Below are 14,915 nucleotides of genomic sequence, written 5' to 3'. Positions count from 1 at the left end.
ACGGTCCTATCACTAGCACTCCATGTAGACCAGAGGTCTGGAGGGATGGGGATAAAGGGGAGAAGGAAAACAGTCATATCACTAGCACCCATGTAGACCAGAGGTCTGGAGGGATGGGGGATAAAGGGGAGAAGGAAAACGGTCATATCACACTCCATGTAGACCAGAGGTCTGGAGGGATGGGGGATAAAGAGGAGAAGGAAAACGGTCATATCACTAGTACCCATGTAGACCAGAGATCTGGAGGGATGGGGGATAACGAGGAGAAGGAAAACGGTCATATCACTAGCACCCATGTAGACCAGAGGTCTGGAGGGATGGGGATAAAGAGGAGAAGGAAAACGGTCATATCACTAGTACCCATGTAGACCAGAGGTCTGGAGGGATGGGGATAACGAGGAGAAGGAAAACGGTCATATCACTAGCACCCATGTAGACCAGAGGTCTGGAGGGATGGGGGATAACGAGGAGAAGGAAAACTCATATCAGAGCACCCATGTAGACCAGAGGTCTGGAGGGATGGGGGATAAAGGGAGAAGGAAAACGGTCATATCACTAGCACCCATGTAGACCAGAGGTCTGGAGGGATGGGGGATAAAGGGGAGAAGGAAAACGGTCATCTCACTAGCACCCATAGACCAGAGGTCTGGAGGATGGGGGATAAAGAGGAGAAGGAAAACGGTCATATCACTAGCACCCTATGTAGACCAGAGGTCTGGAGGGATGGGGGATAAAGGGGAGAAGGAAAACGGTCATATCACTAGCACCCATGTAGACCAGAGGTCTGGAGGGATGGGGGGATAAAGGGGAGAAGGAAAACGGTCATATCACTAGCACCCATAGACCAGAGGTCTGGAGGATGGGGGATAAAGAGGAGAAGGAAAACGGTCATATCACTAGTACCCATGTAGACCAGAGGTCTGGAGGGATGGGGGATAACGAGGAGAAGGAAAACGGTCATATCACTAGCACTCCATGTAGACCAGAGGTCTGGAGGGATGGGGGATAAAGAGGAGAAGGAAAACGGTCATATCACTAGTACCCATGTAGACCAGAGGTCTGGAGGGATGGGGGATAACGAGGAGAAGGAAAACGGTCATATCACTAGCACCATGTAGACCAGAGGTCTGGAGGGATGGGGATAACGAGGAGAAGGAAAACGGTCATATCACTAGCACCCATGTAGACCAGAGGTCTGGAGGGATGGGGGATAACGAGGAGAAGGAAAACGGTCATATCACTAGCACCCATGTAGACCAGAGGTCTGGAGGGATGGGGATAAAGGGGAGAAGGAAAACGGTCATATCACTAGCACCCATGTAGACCAGAGGTCTGGAGGGATGGGGGATAAAGAGGAGAAGGAAAACGGTCATATCACTAGTACCCATGTAGACCAGAGGTCTGGAGGGATGGGGGATAACGAGAGAAGGAAAACGGTCATATCACTAGCACCCATGTAGACCAGAGGTCTGGAGGGATGGGGATAAAGAGGAGAAGGAAAACGGTCATATCACTAGCACCCATGTAGACCAGAGGTCTGGAGGGATGGGGATAAAGGGGAGAAGGAAAACGGTCATATCACTAGCACCCATGTAGACCAGAGGTCTGGAGGGATGGGGGATAAAGAGGAGAAGGAAAACGGTCATATCACTAGCACCCATGTAGACCAGAGGTCTGGAGGGATGGGGATAACGAGGAGAAGGAAAACGGTCATATCACTAGCACCATGTAGACCAGAGGTCTGGAGGGATGGGGGATAAAGGGGAGAAGGAAAACGGTCATATCACTAGCACCCTGTAGACCAGAGGTCTGGAGGGATGGGGGATAAAGGGGAGAAGGAAAACGGTCATATCACTAGCACCCATGTAGACCAGAGGTCTGGAGGGATGGGGGATAAAGAGGAGAAGGAAAATGGTCATATCACTAGCACCCATGTAGACCAGAGGTCTGGAGGGATGGGGGATAAAGGGGAGAAGGAAAACGGTCATATCACTAGCACCCATGTAGACCAGAGGTCTGGAGGGATGGGGGATAAAGGGGAGAAGGAAAACGGTCATATCACTAGCACCCATGTAGACCAGAGGTCTGGAGGGATGGGGGATAAAGAGGAGAAGGAAAACGGTCATATCACTAGCACCCATGTAGACCAGAGGTCTGGAGGGATGGGGGATAAAGGGGAGAAGGAAACCGGTCATATCACTAGCACCCATGTAGACCAGAGGTCTGGAGGGATGGGGGATAAAGAGGTGAAGGAAACCGGTCATATCACTAGCACCCATGTAGACCAGAGGTCTGGAGGGATGGGGGATAAAGAGGAGAAGGTGACAGGTTAAAGGTTATAGGAGTTCACAACTATCAAATGAAACATCTTTTGCCTAACATCTCAGCCATTTAGCAGACACTAAATGCTCTTATCAGGAGTGCCTTACAATCAGTGCATGAAGGTGCCTGAGCATTTAAGAGCCCTATTTCATTTATTATACTCCACCATCAGCCTAGAAACTGTGATTGAGTTGGTCTTTGAGATTCCAGTTGAGTGAATATAAGACACTTTTTACCGAATAGGTAAGGTAGAGGCTTCAAAATGATTCTGAAAGCACCAGGGTTCTAAAAGGCTGTCTGCTTGTTCAACAACCAACTTGACAGAACTTAAAGAATTTTAAAAAAGAATGTGCTAATATTGTACAATCCAGGTGTGCAAAGCTCTTAGAGACTTACCCAGAAAGACTCACAGCTGTGATCACTGCCAAAGGTGACTCTAACATGTACTGACTCAGGGGTGTGAATACTTATGTAAATGAGATATTTATGTATTTAATTTTCAATACATTTGCAAAAACATGTTTTCACGTTGTCATTATGGGGTAGTGTGTAGATGGGTTATAAAAATAATTATGTAATCCATTCTGTATTCAGGCTGTAACACAACAACATGTGGAATAAGTCAAGGGGTATGAATACTTTCTGAAGGCACTGTACATGTTCGTAAGAGTATGACCTTTCCATAGAGGGGTCATAATAGTTTCCAGGTTTGCATTTTTCCCAGTTTGTTCAGGCGCCGCACACACAGACAGGGGCATTCAGGTCGGCCCTTTAGAAAGTTGCTGCAAATACAAATCAGTGACACATTCCATTGTCTTATAATAAACTTGGGAAAATAATACATTTTCAATACATTTAGTTTATTCCTAGCTAGGGTCAATACATTTTTTATATTGTGGGATTCTGTTTTAATTACTGGATTTAATCAAATCAAAGTTTATTGGTCTCTTACACAGTTTGGCAGATGTTATAGCATGTTACTAGCTCTTAACAATGCTCATGTTAATTGCTCTTAACAATGCTCATGTTAATTGCTCTTAACAATGCTCATGTTACTAGCTCTTATAGCCTTTTATAGTTCTTATAACCTTTAGCCGTACCCGTATCCTACTCCTCCTCTGTTCCTCTGGTGATGTAGAAGTTAATCCAGGCCCTGCAGTGCCTAGCTCCACTCCTATTCCCCAGGTGCTCTCATTTGTTGACTTCTGTAACCGTAAAAGCCTTGGTTTCATGCATGTTAACATTAGAAGCCTCCTCCCTAAGTTTGTTTTATTCGCTGCTTTAGCACACTCTGCCAACCCGGATGTCCTAGCCGTGTCTGAATCCTGGCTTTGGAAGACCACCAAAAACCCTGAAATTCCATCCCTAACTATAACATTTTCCGACAAGATAGAACTGCCAAAATGGGCGGAGTTGCAATCTACTGCAGAGATAGACTGCAGAGTTCTTTCTGTCCTACTATCCAGGTCTATCCAGGTCTTTTAAAAATCCACCTTTCCTTGGGGTGGCAGCGTAGCCTAGTGGTTAGAGCGTTGGACTAGTAACCGGAAGGTTGTGAGTTCAAACCCCTGAGCTGACAAGGTACAAATCTGTCGTTCTGCCCCTGAACAGGCAGTTAACCCACTGTTCCCAGGCCGTCATTGAAAATAAGAATGTGTTAAATAAAGGTAAAAAAAAATAAAATGTAATATTTAAAAAAACACAAGTCTCTCACCGTTGCCGCTTGCTATATTCCACCCTCTGTGCCCTGGACACCATATGTGAATTGATTGCCCCCCATCTATCTTCAGAGCTTGTGCTGCTAGGACATGTTTAACACCCTGGCCATCTTGCAATCCAAGCTTGATGCCCTCAATCTCACACAAATTATCAATGAACCTTCCAGGTACAACCCCAAATCCGTAAACACGGGCACCCTCATAGATATCATCCTAACCAACCTGCCCTCCAAATACACTACTGCTGTCTTCAACCAAGATCTCAGCGATCACTGCCTCATTGCCTGCATCCGTAATGGGTCTGCGGTCAAACGACCACCCCTCTTCACTGTCAAACTCTCCCTAAAACACTTCAGCGAGCAGGCCTTTCTAATTGCCTGGCCCGGGTATCCTGGAAGGATATTGACCTCATCCCGTCAGTAGAGGGTACCTGGTTATTCTTTAAATTTCCTTGCTCACCATCTTAAAAAGCATGTTCCATTCAAAAAATGTACAACCAGGAACAGATATAACCCTTGCTTCACTCCAGACCTGACTGCCATTGACCAGCACAAAAACATCCTGTGGGGTACTGAATTAGCATCGAATAGCGCTCGCAATATGCAACTTTTCAGGGACGTTAGGAACCAATATACACAGTCAATTAGGAAAGCTAAGGCCAGCTTTTTCAAACAGAAATGTGCATCCTGTAGCACAAACTCCAAAAAGTTCTGGGACACTGTAAAGTCCATGGAGAATAAGAGCACCTCCTCCCAGCTGCCCACTGCTCTGAGGCTAGGAAACAATGTCACCACCGATAAATCCACTATAATTGAGAATTTCAATAAGCATTTTTCTATGGCTGGCCATGCTTTCCACCTGGCTACCCCTACCCCGGTCAACAGCCCTGCACCCCCCACAGCAACTCACCCAAGCCTCCCCATTTCTCCTTCACCCAAATCCAGATAGCTGATGTTCTGAAAGAGCTGCAAAATCGGGACCACTACAAATCATCCGGGCTAGACAATCTGGACCCTCTCTTTCCAAAATGATCTGCCGAAATTGTTGCAACCCCTATTACTATCCTGTTCAACCTCTCTTTTGTATCGTCTGAGATTCCCAAAGATTGGAAAGCTGCCGCGGTCATCCCCCTCTTCAAAGGGGGGAGACACTCTTGACCCAAACTGCTACAGACCTATTTCATCCTACCCTACCTTTCTAAAGTCTTTGAAAGCCAAGTTAACAAACAGATTACCAACCATTTCCACCATACCTTCTCCGCTATGCAATCTGGTTTCAGAGCTGGTCATGGGTGCATCTCAGCCACGCTCAAGGTCCTAAACGATATTATGACTGCCATCGATAAGAGACAATACTGTTCAGCCATGTTCATCGATCTGGGCAAGTTACTAGCTCTTAACAATGCTTATGTTACTAGCTCTTAACATTGACTTCAATAAATTTTCAATCTCTACATTTTCTTCCTCTAGGTGTTGGTGCTACCAGCTCGCCACCATCTTCAAGAAGTGTAAGAGAAACAGACCTCAACTGGCAGCTTCATTAAATAGTACCCACAAAACACCAATCTCAACGTCAACAGTGAAGAGGCGACTCCGGGATGCTACCATGGATACCATGGACATATAACCACGTTGATTTATGAATAGCAAAGTGAGTTGGACATCGACTTTATTCAGTCAGTTTGACAGCTTTTATAAACTAGTCAACACTTGCTGTTCAGTTGTCAATCAAAGCACAGTAAACACTTAATACCCTACCTGCACCACGACTGCGTGGCTGGCTATGTAAAACACACGTAAAGAAATTTGACTGCAACCAACCACAGGGCACACAAATTGTACCTGGAGGTGGGACAAACAGAGAAAACGAGAGAGTGCAAGGGAGAGAGAGCAAGGGAGAGAACACATGGGAGAGAGCACATGAATGCTAAAACCTGTTGTGACTAGGGGGCAGTATTTTCATTTTTGGAAAGAAAACGTTCCCGTAGTAAACAGGATATTTTGTCAGGACAAGATGCTAGAATATGCATATAATTGACAGATTAGGATAGAAAACACTAACGTTTCCAAAACTGTAAAAATATTGTCTGTGAGTATAACAGAACTGATGTTGCAGGCGAAAGCCTGAGAAAAATCCAATCCGGAAGTGCCCCATGTTTTGAAAGCGCTGCGTTCCAATGAGTCCATATTGAGCAGTGAATGGGCAATCAACCAGATTACTCTTTCTCCGTATCCCCCAAGGTGTCTATAGCATTGTGACGTATTTTTATGCATTTATGTTGAAGAATACCCGTAAGCGGCTACATTGCGCAAGTGGTCACCTGATGCTGCCAGAGAGATTCTCACGTAAAATACAGAGGTAGCTATTACTCCAATCGGTCCTACTGAAAAACGATGGATATATTATCGAATAGATATTTGAAAAACACCTTGAGGATTGATTATAAACAACGTTTTCCATGTTTCTGTCGATATTATGTAGCTAATTTGGAATAGTTTTCGTGATTGCAATTTCCGGGCGATTTCTCAGCCAAACGTGAAGAACAAACAGAGCTATTTCGCCTACAAAAATAATATCTTTGGAAAAAAGGAACATTTGCTATCTAACTGGGAGTCTCGTGAGTGAAAACATCCGAAGCTCATCAAAGGTAAACGATTTAATTTGATTGCTTTTCTGATTTCCGTGACCAAGTTACCTGCGGCTAGCTGGACAAAATGCTATGCTAGGCTATCGATAAATTTACACAAATGCTTGTCTAGCTTTGGCTGTAAAGCATATTTTGAAAATCTGAGATGACAGGGTGATTAACAAAAGGCTAAGCTGTGTCTCAATATATTTCATTTGTGATTTTCATGAATAGGAACATTTTCTAGGGATATTTATGTCCGTTGCGTTATGCTAATTAGTGTCAGGCGATGATTACGCTCCCGCATGCGGGATGGGGAGTCACTAGAGGTTTTAATGCACCTGAAAGACACTAATATGGCTGCCACCAATAGAGATGCCAAGTCTGATAGCTGTGGCTTGTTTCACAAGGAGACTAATGAAGATGAAGGCGTTTTGATGAGATGGGCAGGTCGGCAGCATGGGGAGGAGGAGGAGGAGAGGAGGGGCAGGTCGGCAGCACAGGGAGGAGGATGGGGAGAGAAGGGGCAGGTCGGCAGCATGGGGAGGAGGAGGAGGAGAAGAGGGGCAGGTCGGCAGCACAGGGAGGAGGATGGGGAGAGAAGGGGCTGGTCGGCAGCATGGGGAGGAGGAGGAGGAGAGGAGGGGCAGGTCGGCAGCACAGGGAGGAGGAGGAGGAGAGGAGGGGCAGGTCGGCAGCACAGGGAGGAGGAGGAGGAGAGGAGGGGCAGGTCGGCAGCACAGGGAGGAGGAGGAGGAGAGGAGGGGCAGGTCGGCAGCACAGGGAGGAGGAGGAGGAGAGGAGGGGCAGGTCGGCAGCATGGGGAGGAGGGGAGGAGGAGAGGAGGGGCAGGTCGGCAGCACAGGGAGGAGGAGGAGGAGGAGGAGGAGGAGGAGGGGCAGGTCGGCAGCATGGGGAGGAGGAGGAGGAGAGGAGGGGAAGGTCGGCAGCACAGGGAGGAGGATGGGGAGAGAAGGGGCAGGTCGGCAGCACAGGGAGGGGAGGAGGAGAGGGAGGGGCAGGTCGGCAGCACAGGGAGGAGGAGGAGGAGAGGAGGGGCAGGTCGGCAGCATGGGGAGGAGGAGGAGGAGAGGAGGGGCAGGTCGGCAGCACAGGGAGGAGGAGGAGGAGAGGAGGGGGCAGGTCGGCAGCATGGGGAGGAGGAGGAGGAGAGGAGGGGCAGGTCGGCAGCACAGGGAGGAGGAGGAGGAGAGGACGGGCAGGTCGGCAGCATGGGGAGGAGGAGGAGGAGAGGAGGGGCAGGTCGGCAGCACAGGGAGGAGGAGGAGGAGAGGAGGGGCAGGTCGGCAGCATGGGGAGGAGGAGGAGGAGAGGAGGGGCAGGTCGGCAGCACGGGGAGGAGGAGGAGGAGAGGGAGGGGCAGGTCGGCAGCATGGGGAGGAGGAGGAGGAGAGGAGGGGCAGGTCGGCAGCATGGGGAGGAGGAGGAGGAGAGGAGGGGCAGGTCGGCAGCATGGGGAGGAGGAGGAGGAGGAGAGGAGGGGCAGGTCGGCAGCATGGGGAGGAGGAGGAGGAGAGGAGGGGCAGGTCGGCAGCACAGGGAAGAGGAGGAGGAGGAGAGGAGGGGCAGGTCGGCAGCACAGGGAGGAGGAGGAGGAGAGGAGATGTAGGAGGGAGGAGAAGGTTAAGGTGAGGAGGTATAGGACGGAAGAGGGGACGGGTTTTAGGGGGGATACCTGTTAGGTGGTGTAGCCAGTAAGTCCATTCAAGGGATGAACTCTGCAACACAGAATGAAAATCTAGTGTCAGAATTAATCTGAGTGTGTGAGTCTGCATCCATATGTGCATGCCTGTGTGTGTGTTTGCGTCCGTTAGTGTGTATCCTTCGGTTAGTGTCAATACGTACGGCTGCGCAGGTCTTTGGTGAGGATGTGTTTGGCAGCGATGAGCAGCGATGAGCAGCTCCTTGTGGAGGTGGGCCGTCTCAGAGGGACAACTGGTCGGCAGCTGTAGCATGCCATTCACCATCTGCTGAGACTATTTCCCTACCAGGTCCTGGTCAGGAACACACACACAGAGAGAGAGAGAGACAGAGACACAGAGAGACACACGTATTGCAATGCAGTTCAGAAAATATGATTTCATGTACATGGAATTAATTATTCTGTGTGCCAGGTAAATGCAATACAAGACAGAAAACTGAATGAGAAATTTAACCCAGACATAAAAAGCACAACATGGACATATGTACCTGGTAGATGCAGATGATGCAGGCCAGAAGGACAGGGTCTTGGTCCAAGCAGGGGTAAAGTCAGCATACATCTCTCTGTTATACAGCTTGCGTTGCCTGAAAGTTACGTTAGGGTTTAGAATAACTCTTTATAGACGAAGCAAACTATTTTACTGTTCAAGTCAAAATGATTTATGCTTCAATACCATTTCATATTCTTTGTGGTTGTTTAGCAAAAAGATGATTGTATGATTGTCTGCAGGAGGGAATTAACACACACACATGCACACAGGTGTCTTACCTGGCCAGAGGAGAAACCTGCAGCATCATAGTGTTCATGATGAGGGGGACAATCTCAGACACCATGTTATGGATGTTCAGTTCGTACATCTGGTACATGAGCACCACTATGATGGGCAGCTTAGCCAGGACCTTGACGGACAGGGACCCCGGGGGATGATGGTGTGCTGGAGGAACAGACACAGACAGATGATCAGGAAAAGACAAGGGCAATGCCAGCCTAAATTTAGGAAGGGTCCAACATTACGGAACATTCAGATAGAAATATACTATATGGACCAGACATGATTCTACGTCATCCATGATTCAATGATGAATCACATCAACTCTCTGCCTTAGGGAGCACACACACTGCATCAAATGTCGATCTGCCATTCAACTGCTGTTTGTTCACAGTTTGTTTGGTGCTATGTTTTAGGGACCACACAACGGTGGGTGTCTGACTGACAATATTTTCACGCGATTCTACATGTAGAATAATTTTGCAAATTACGGCTGGCACGCTGAACAGAGGTTCTAAATACTCTCGGCCTGCAAACGCTACCTGTGTGTCCATGCCTTTTCTACCTGGAAAACTAGCCTGGTCTGAGATGCTTCGCCAGTGCTTCTACACCACCAAGTGGCAATAAGAGGAGTTCCAGAAAGATGATAGAAGTTACCAGGACAGCTCTACTCACCGTGCGTGTTTCACTGTCCTCCCTGTGTCGTCTTCACCAACACTGAGGTGATCATGCCCACCATCTCAGGAGATCATGCCCACCATCTCAGGTGATCATGCCCACCATCTCAGGTGATCATGCCCACCATCTCAGGAGAAGGCACTATGTTCTCAGCTATCACCTGGGGGTTCTCAAATTACCGAGCCTGGCGGAGGAGAGAGAGAGATCCGAAAGAGAGAGAAAAGAGACAGGAGGGGAAAGCGAGAACGAGGGAGGAGGAATGTGTTAGACAGCAGGATGGGAACGGTGGCAAAATAGAGGCATGAGAACATGATTCAGAGACCCAAACATTTCCCAGCTCCCACAAGCTCAATAATCCACCTGCTGTCCAGTAGTCTTACCACTACTGTAGGTAGCTCCTTATAGATCTGCTTCATAAAGTCCAGAAAGTGATGAATTTGAATAGAGGATGAAAGCAGACAGTTAATACCACTGCTCTCTATCAAGACATGGGGTCCATCTCAATGAATCTTTGCTCGATTCCTCACATCCTCTCTCCTTGCTTTCATCTAATAACACATTGAAGAAGTGGGTCTGATGGGAGTGTCCTTGGACCTACTTTCTCATTGCGATGAATCATGGAAAGAGGAATTGAGATAGAGCCAACACTGGAGACGGGTCTTCTGTTCATCATCAACACAAAGTGAGAGTGGAGAATAGTAAGATCGTAGTTCTCACCTCTTGAGAAATCTGTGGACGGAACTGCTTGTGCGGTTCAATGATGATACGCAAGCATATCAAAACGTTCTCTTCGCCCGCAATCTGAAAACAAACAATGTGCGATGAATGAAAACTCTGAGTTCAGGTTAGGGACAGATAATTACTTGTTCATCAGTCGGGATCCGGTGGATGATCTCCAGCACCAGCTTCCTCAGTTGCTGTTTTAAAGTAATACAAGGTGGCTCGGACTCTTGTGTATTCAATGTGTGCATGTTTAAATTGCCTCTGTGCCTATTCAAATAAACTATTGAAAGTATAACATTTCCTCCTACCTGTGTGGGTTTCTCCTGCAGAAACTGCACCTCTCTGTCCTGGAGGAAGGTAAGGAAGCGAGGGATGATGTGTTCCAGGAAGGTGGAGTACTGTGGTGATGATGTCACAGTAACTTTAGGCCAGTTGTAATTACAGAGAGAGGGGATACCTGAACGGTGTTGAGACGTGCAGTTGTAGTATAAACACAGACATATAATGGGGATGCTCACTCTAGTCATTATATTTCTATGGTATAAACTCACCTCAAAGTTCACTCTAGTAATTCTATGTCTATGGTAAAAACTCTCTTAGCAGACAGGGATGCTCAGATCTGATCAATTTTACTTTCAGCGCTCAGATTGTTTAAGGTACATTTATCAGACACACTGGCACTCACTAAGTCACTCACTAAGTCACTCACTAAGTCACTCACTAAGTCACTCACTCTCACAAACACACTGTACTTTATTCTGGACTAAAGCATATCACTCTCATCACTACACCCTTGTTGAAGATATGACACCAAAACCACATTTTCCATTGATTACTGAATAACTATTTATACAACTCATCCAATAGCAGGTGGAGTATACATCAAATAAAGCAAATAATTATATTTATCAGCACAGGAGAATTTTCAGACTCATGCTGACGCTCAGAATAAGGCATTTGTCAATGATAATAGTTTCTCATTCACTTGTAGTTGTTGTTGTTGTTGTCCCTGAGGCCTGCCACGAACTGCTGGTCATTTTTCATGAGCGTGGACTGGTCCACCACCATCGGGCTGGAGTTTGGCACGAAGGCCATGGTCCCCGCCGGGAGAGACAGGGTTGCGATGATGTAGGGCAGACAGGGTTGCGATGAGGTAGGGCTGCGATGAGGTAGGGCAGACACGAGCCTGTGCCGATCTCACAGAAAATGAATGTGTGTGAGAATATGGAAGAAATCAGTGACAATACGATATTTGATTTGCATGAGTAACTAACATAGAAAGCAAGTCTCAACTGAACCTGTCAACAATTCTGACAGGCGAAATATGACAGCGTAGTTTTGTATACAAATACAATTACGAATGTCTTCTCCTTATGCCAGCGGTTCCAGAACTAGGGGTCGTGATCTGATATGAAAATGATATAACATCTCATTCCAAAATAATGGGCATTATTATGAAAAAACTGTCAGAAACCGTCTCAGGGAAGCTCATCTGCGTGTTCCGTGTGCTCCTCAAGGGAGCATTTTGCTGATGTCAAAGTTGTGAACAGAGTGCCCCATGGTGGCGGTGGGGTTATAGTATGGGCAGGCATAAACTATAGACAACAAACACAATTGCATTTTATCATGGCAATTTGAATGCACACAGATACTATGATGAGATCCTGAGGCCCATTGTCGTGTCATTCATCCGCCACCATCACCTCATGTCTCACGGATCCCTCTGGAACTTTCATTGCGCACACCTGGCCCCTATTCCCACTGATTGTATTTGTATATATTTGTTCACCATGGTGCTGTCGATTATTGTTACTATGTCCGTTGGTGCATGTGAGTACCTGTGTGTTTTGGGCTTTCGTGCCCTTGTGGATTGCGCAGATGATTACGGGTCTTGTCCCATATGTTAATCATTGTGCGCTTGTGTTATTTATTCAAGGTACTCCTCACTCTTTTGTTTGGGTTTCAACCCTTTGTTTTTGTTACGTGTTTGTTTGGTCTTTGTCCCCGTGCCTTTACACGGCACGTTGCAATTTGGGATATAATAAAGACCCCGATTACGCATTCCTGCACCTGTCTCCCGAATCTCTTCATACATACGTGACAGAATAATCAACCATTAAGGGAGACAGCGGGAATGGCCCGGGCGACATCGCCACAATGGGTCCATCCGACGAAGGAACTTCAGCAGCTACAACTGGCCCGTCCGACTCCGCCACAACGGGTCCGTCCGACGAAGGAACTTCAGCAGCTACAACTGGCCCGTCCGACTCCGCCACAACGGGTCCGTCCGACGAAGAAACTTCAGCAGCTACAACTGGCCCGTCCGACTCCGCCACAACGGGTCTGTCCGACGAAGGAACTTCGGCAGCTACAACTGGCCCGTCCGACTCCGCCACAACGGGTCCGTCCGACGAAGGAACTTCAGCAGCTACAACTGGCCCGTCCGACTCCGCCACAACGGGTCCGTCCGACGAATGAACTTCAGCAGCTACAACTGGCCCGTCCGACTCCGCCACAACGGGTCCGTCCGACGAAGGAACTTCAGCAGCTACAACTGGCCCGTCCGACTCCGCCACAACGGGTCTGTCCGACGAAGGAACTTCGGCAGCTACAACTGGCCCGTCCGACTCCGCCACAACGGGTCCGTCCGCCGAAGGAACTTCAGCAGCTACAACTGGCCTGTCTGACTCCGCCACAACGGGTCCGTCCGACGAAGGAACTTCAGCAGCTACAACTGGCCCGTCTGACTCCGCCACAACCGGTCCATCCAACGCCACTGTGACTGGTCCATCCGCCGCCGCCGCAAATTCGGCAGCAGCAACTGGGTCATCCGACGTCGCCACAACAGCTTCGTCCGACGCCACTGCTACTGATCCGTCTGATGCCGCCGCAACTTTGGCAGCAGCAACTGGCCCGTCCGACGATGCAACTTCGTGTTTTCTGTTGTCTTGTCAGTGTTGAATGTATTCCATCAGGGACCACGTTAGAAACAAGTGGAATTGCTTTAACCTGTTATCCCTGGGTTGTCCTCAATGAATAATGTTGCTCAATAAATCATCAATCAATATTCTGGTTTTGTAAGAGAGGTGCTGAAGGGATCGGAGCCATCTGTGCACTATAACTACTCATCCTCTGGAAACTAAACTCTGCGGCTGAGAGTTGGGGCCCAAGTGAACAAAACCTCTACTCCACTAACTGGAGTATACACCATGGATGTTACAGTTCTGGGTAGGTAGACAGAATACACATCATTGTTGTTCATAATTATCTGGTTTGAAATAGTAGAGCTTTTAAATATCACATTAGGTTTACCATACAGTAAGTGACACCACAACATCAATGTAGGTGTATTGCACATCTCTGCTATTTTCCAGACGCCATCAGAAATATTGAGTTGAGCCCTTTTAGTTTCCAGGTTTCCAGAAACAACAGTCTGGTTGTTCATGTGGATGGAAGGTGGGTACAATTTCTCAGTAGGCCACACAATTAACACACACAACATACTAAACATGTATAACACATCAAAGAATCAGCTCATTTATTCTCTCTCTCCTCTCTCTGTTTCCTAGTCTTCCAATGTGGGTGTGTTGTATTTATTCTCATCATCTCTCTCTCTCTCTCTAGTCCTCCCATGTGGGTCTGTTGGAGGATCCTACAGAACTGTGTATCAGCAACCCCTACAGGCTGTCACCTGACCATGCTGTATGAGAACACCATGACACTGAACCACACCTTCACAGCTTTAGGAGTCCACTGTCTGGACATCAGCGCCCGCAACGACATCAGCAAACTGCAGACCTACAGTGATAGTGTGTTCAGAGAAATGAAAAGACGTCAGTGGGACAGTGGCCAGGGTTGAGGAATGCAGCTAAGGAGTTCTGGAGGAGAGCAATTTAACAGCAGGACCCACACCCCATACTGCATTTGTCTCCTGTGGTGAATTGATTTGTGCTGGATGATATGGTTTACAGAGGAGTTTCAGGAAGCTTGTGATATATTCTGCTTGCAGAACATCTGACCATATTCAAGCTTGTCTAACTGCATCGTGTAATACTGTAATATTACAGTATCTGAAGTGTTTTCCATTCCTTTAACTATGGTCAAAACAGTTCTCTATTGTTCTTCTTATAGCTTCCATTAACTTGCTCTTCATCCCAATAGGTCCACAGACGACACAATCGCGACGCAGATGACGCCATAGCAACCACACTGCACACTGCCCTAACCCATCTGGACAAGAGGAATACCTATGTGAGAATGCTGTTCACTGACTGCAGCTCAGCATTTAAAACCATAGTACCCTCCAAACTCGTCATCAAGCTCGAGACCCTGGTTCTCGACCCCGCCCTGTGCAAC

At 47.6% G+C, this 14,915-nt stretch overlaps 1 protein-coding gene and 1 pseudogene across 1 annotated transcript; one reads left to right on the top strand and one right to left on the bottom strand.

The window, feature by feature from the left end:
* The window catches only part of LOC115113820 (transformation/transcription domain-associated protein-like), a 170,218-nt pseudogene extending 158,564 nt beyond the window's left edge, over positions 1 to 11,654 (bottom strand).
* Positions 11,655 to 12,716: 1,062 nt separating this feature from the next.
* On the top strand, positions 12,717 to 14,418 carry LOC135565491 (mucin-1-like). The gene is given in 2 exon segments (XM_065012535.1): positions 12,717 to 13,492; positions 14,184 to 14,418. Coding segments are annotated over 2 exon segments (1,011 nt in total).
* Positions 14,419 to 14,915: the final 497 nt, after the last annotated feature.

This window comes from Oncorhynchus nerka, linkage group LG28 (genome assembly GCF_034236695.1).
Source record: "Oncorhynchus nerka isolate Pitt River linkage group LG28, Oner_Uvic_2.0, whole genome shotgun sequence".
NCBI lineage: Eukaryota > Metazoa > Chordata > Actinopteri > Salmoniformes > Salmonidae > Oncorhynchus > Oncorhynchus nerka.
The sequence above is the reverse complement of the archived record's forward strand: the minus strand, read 5'-3'. Positions and strand labels throughout refer to the sequence as shown.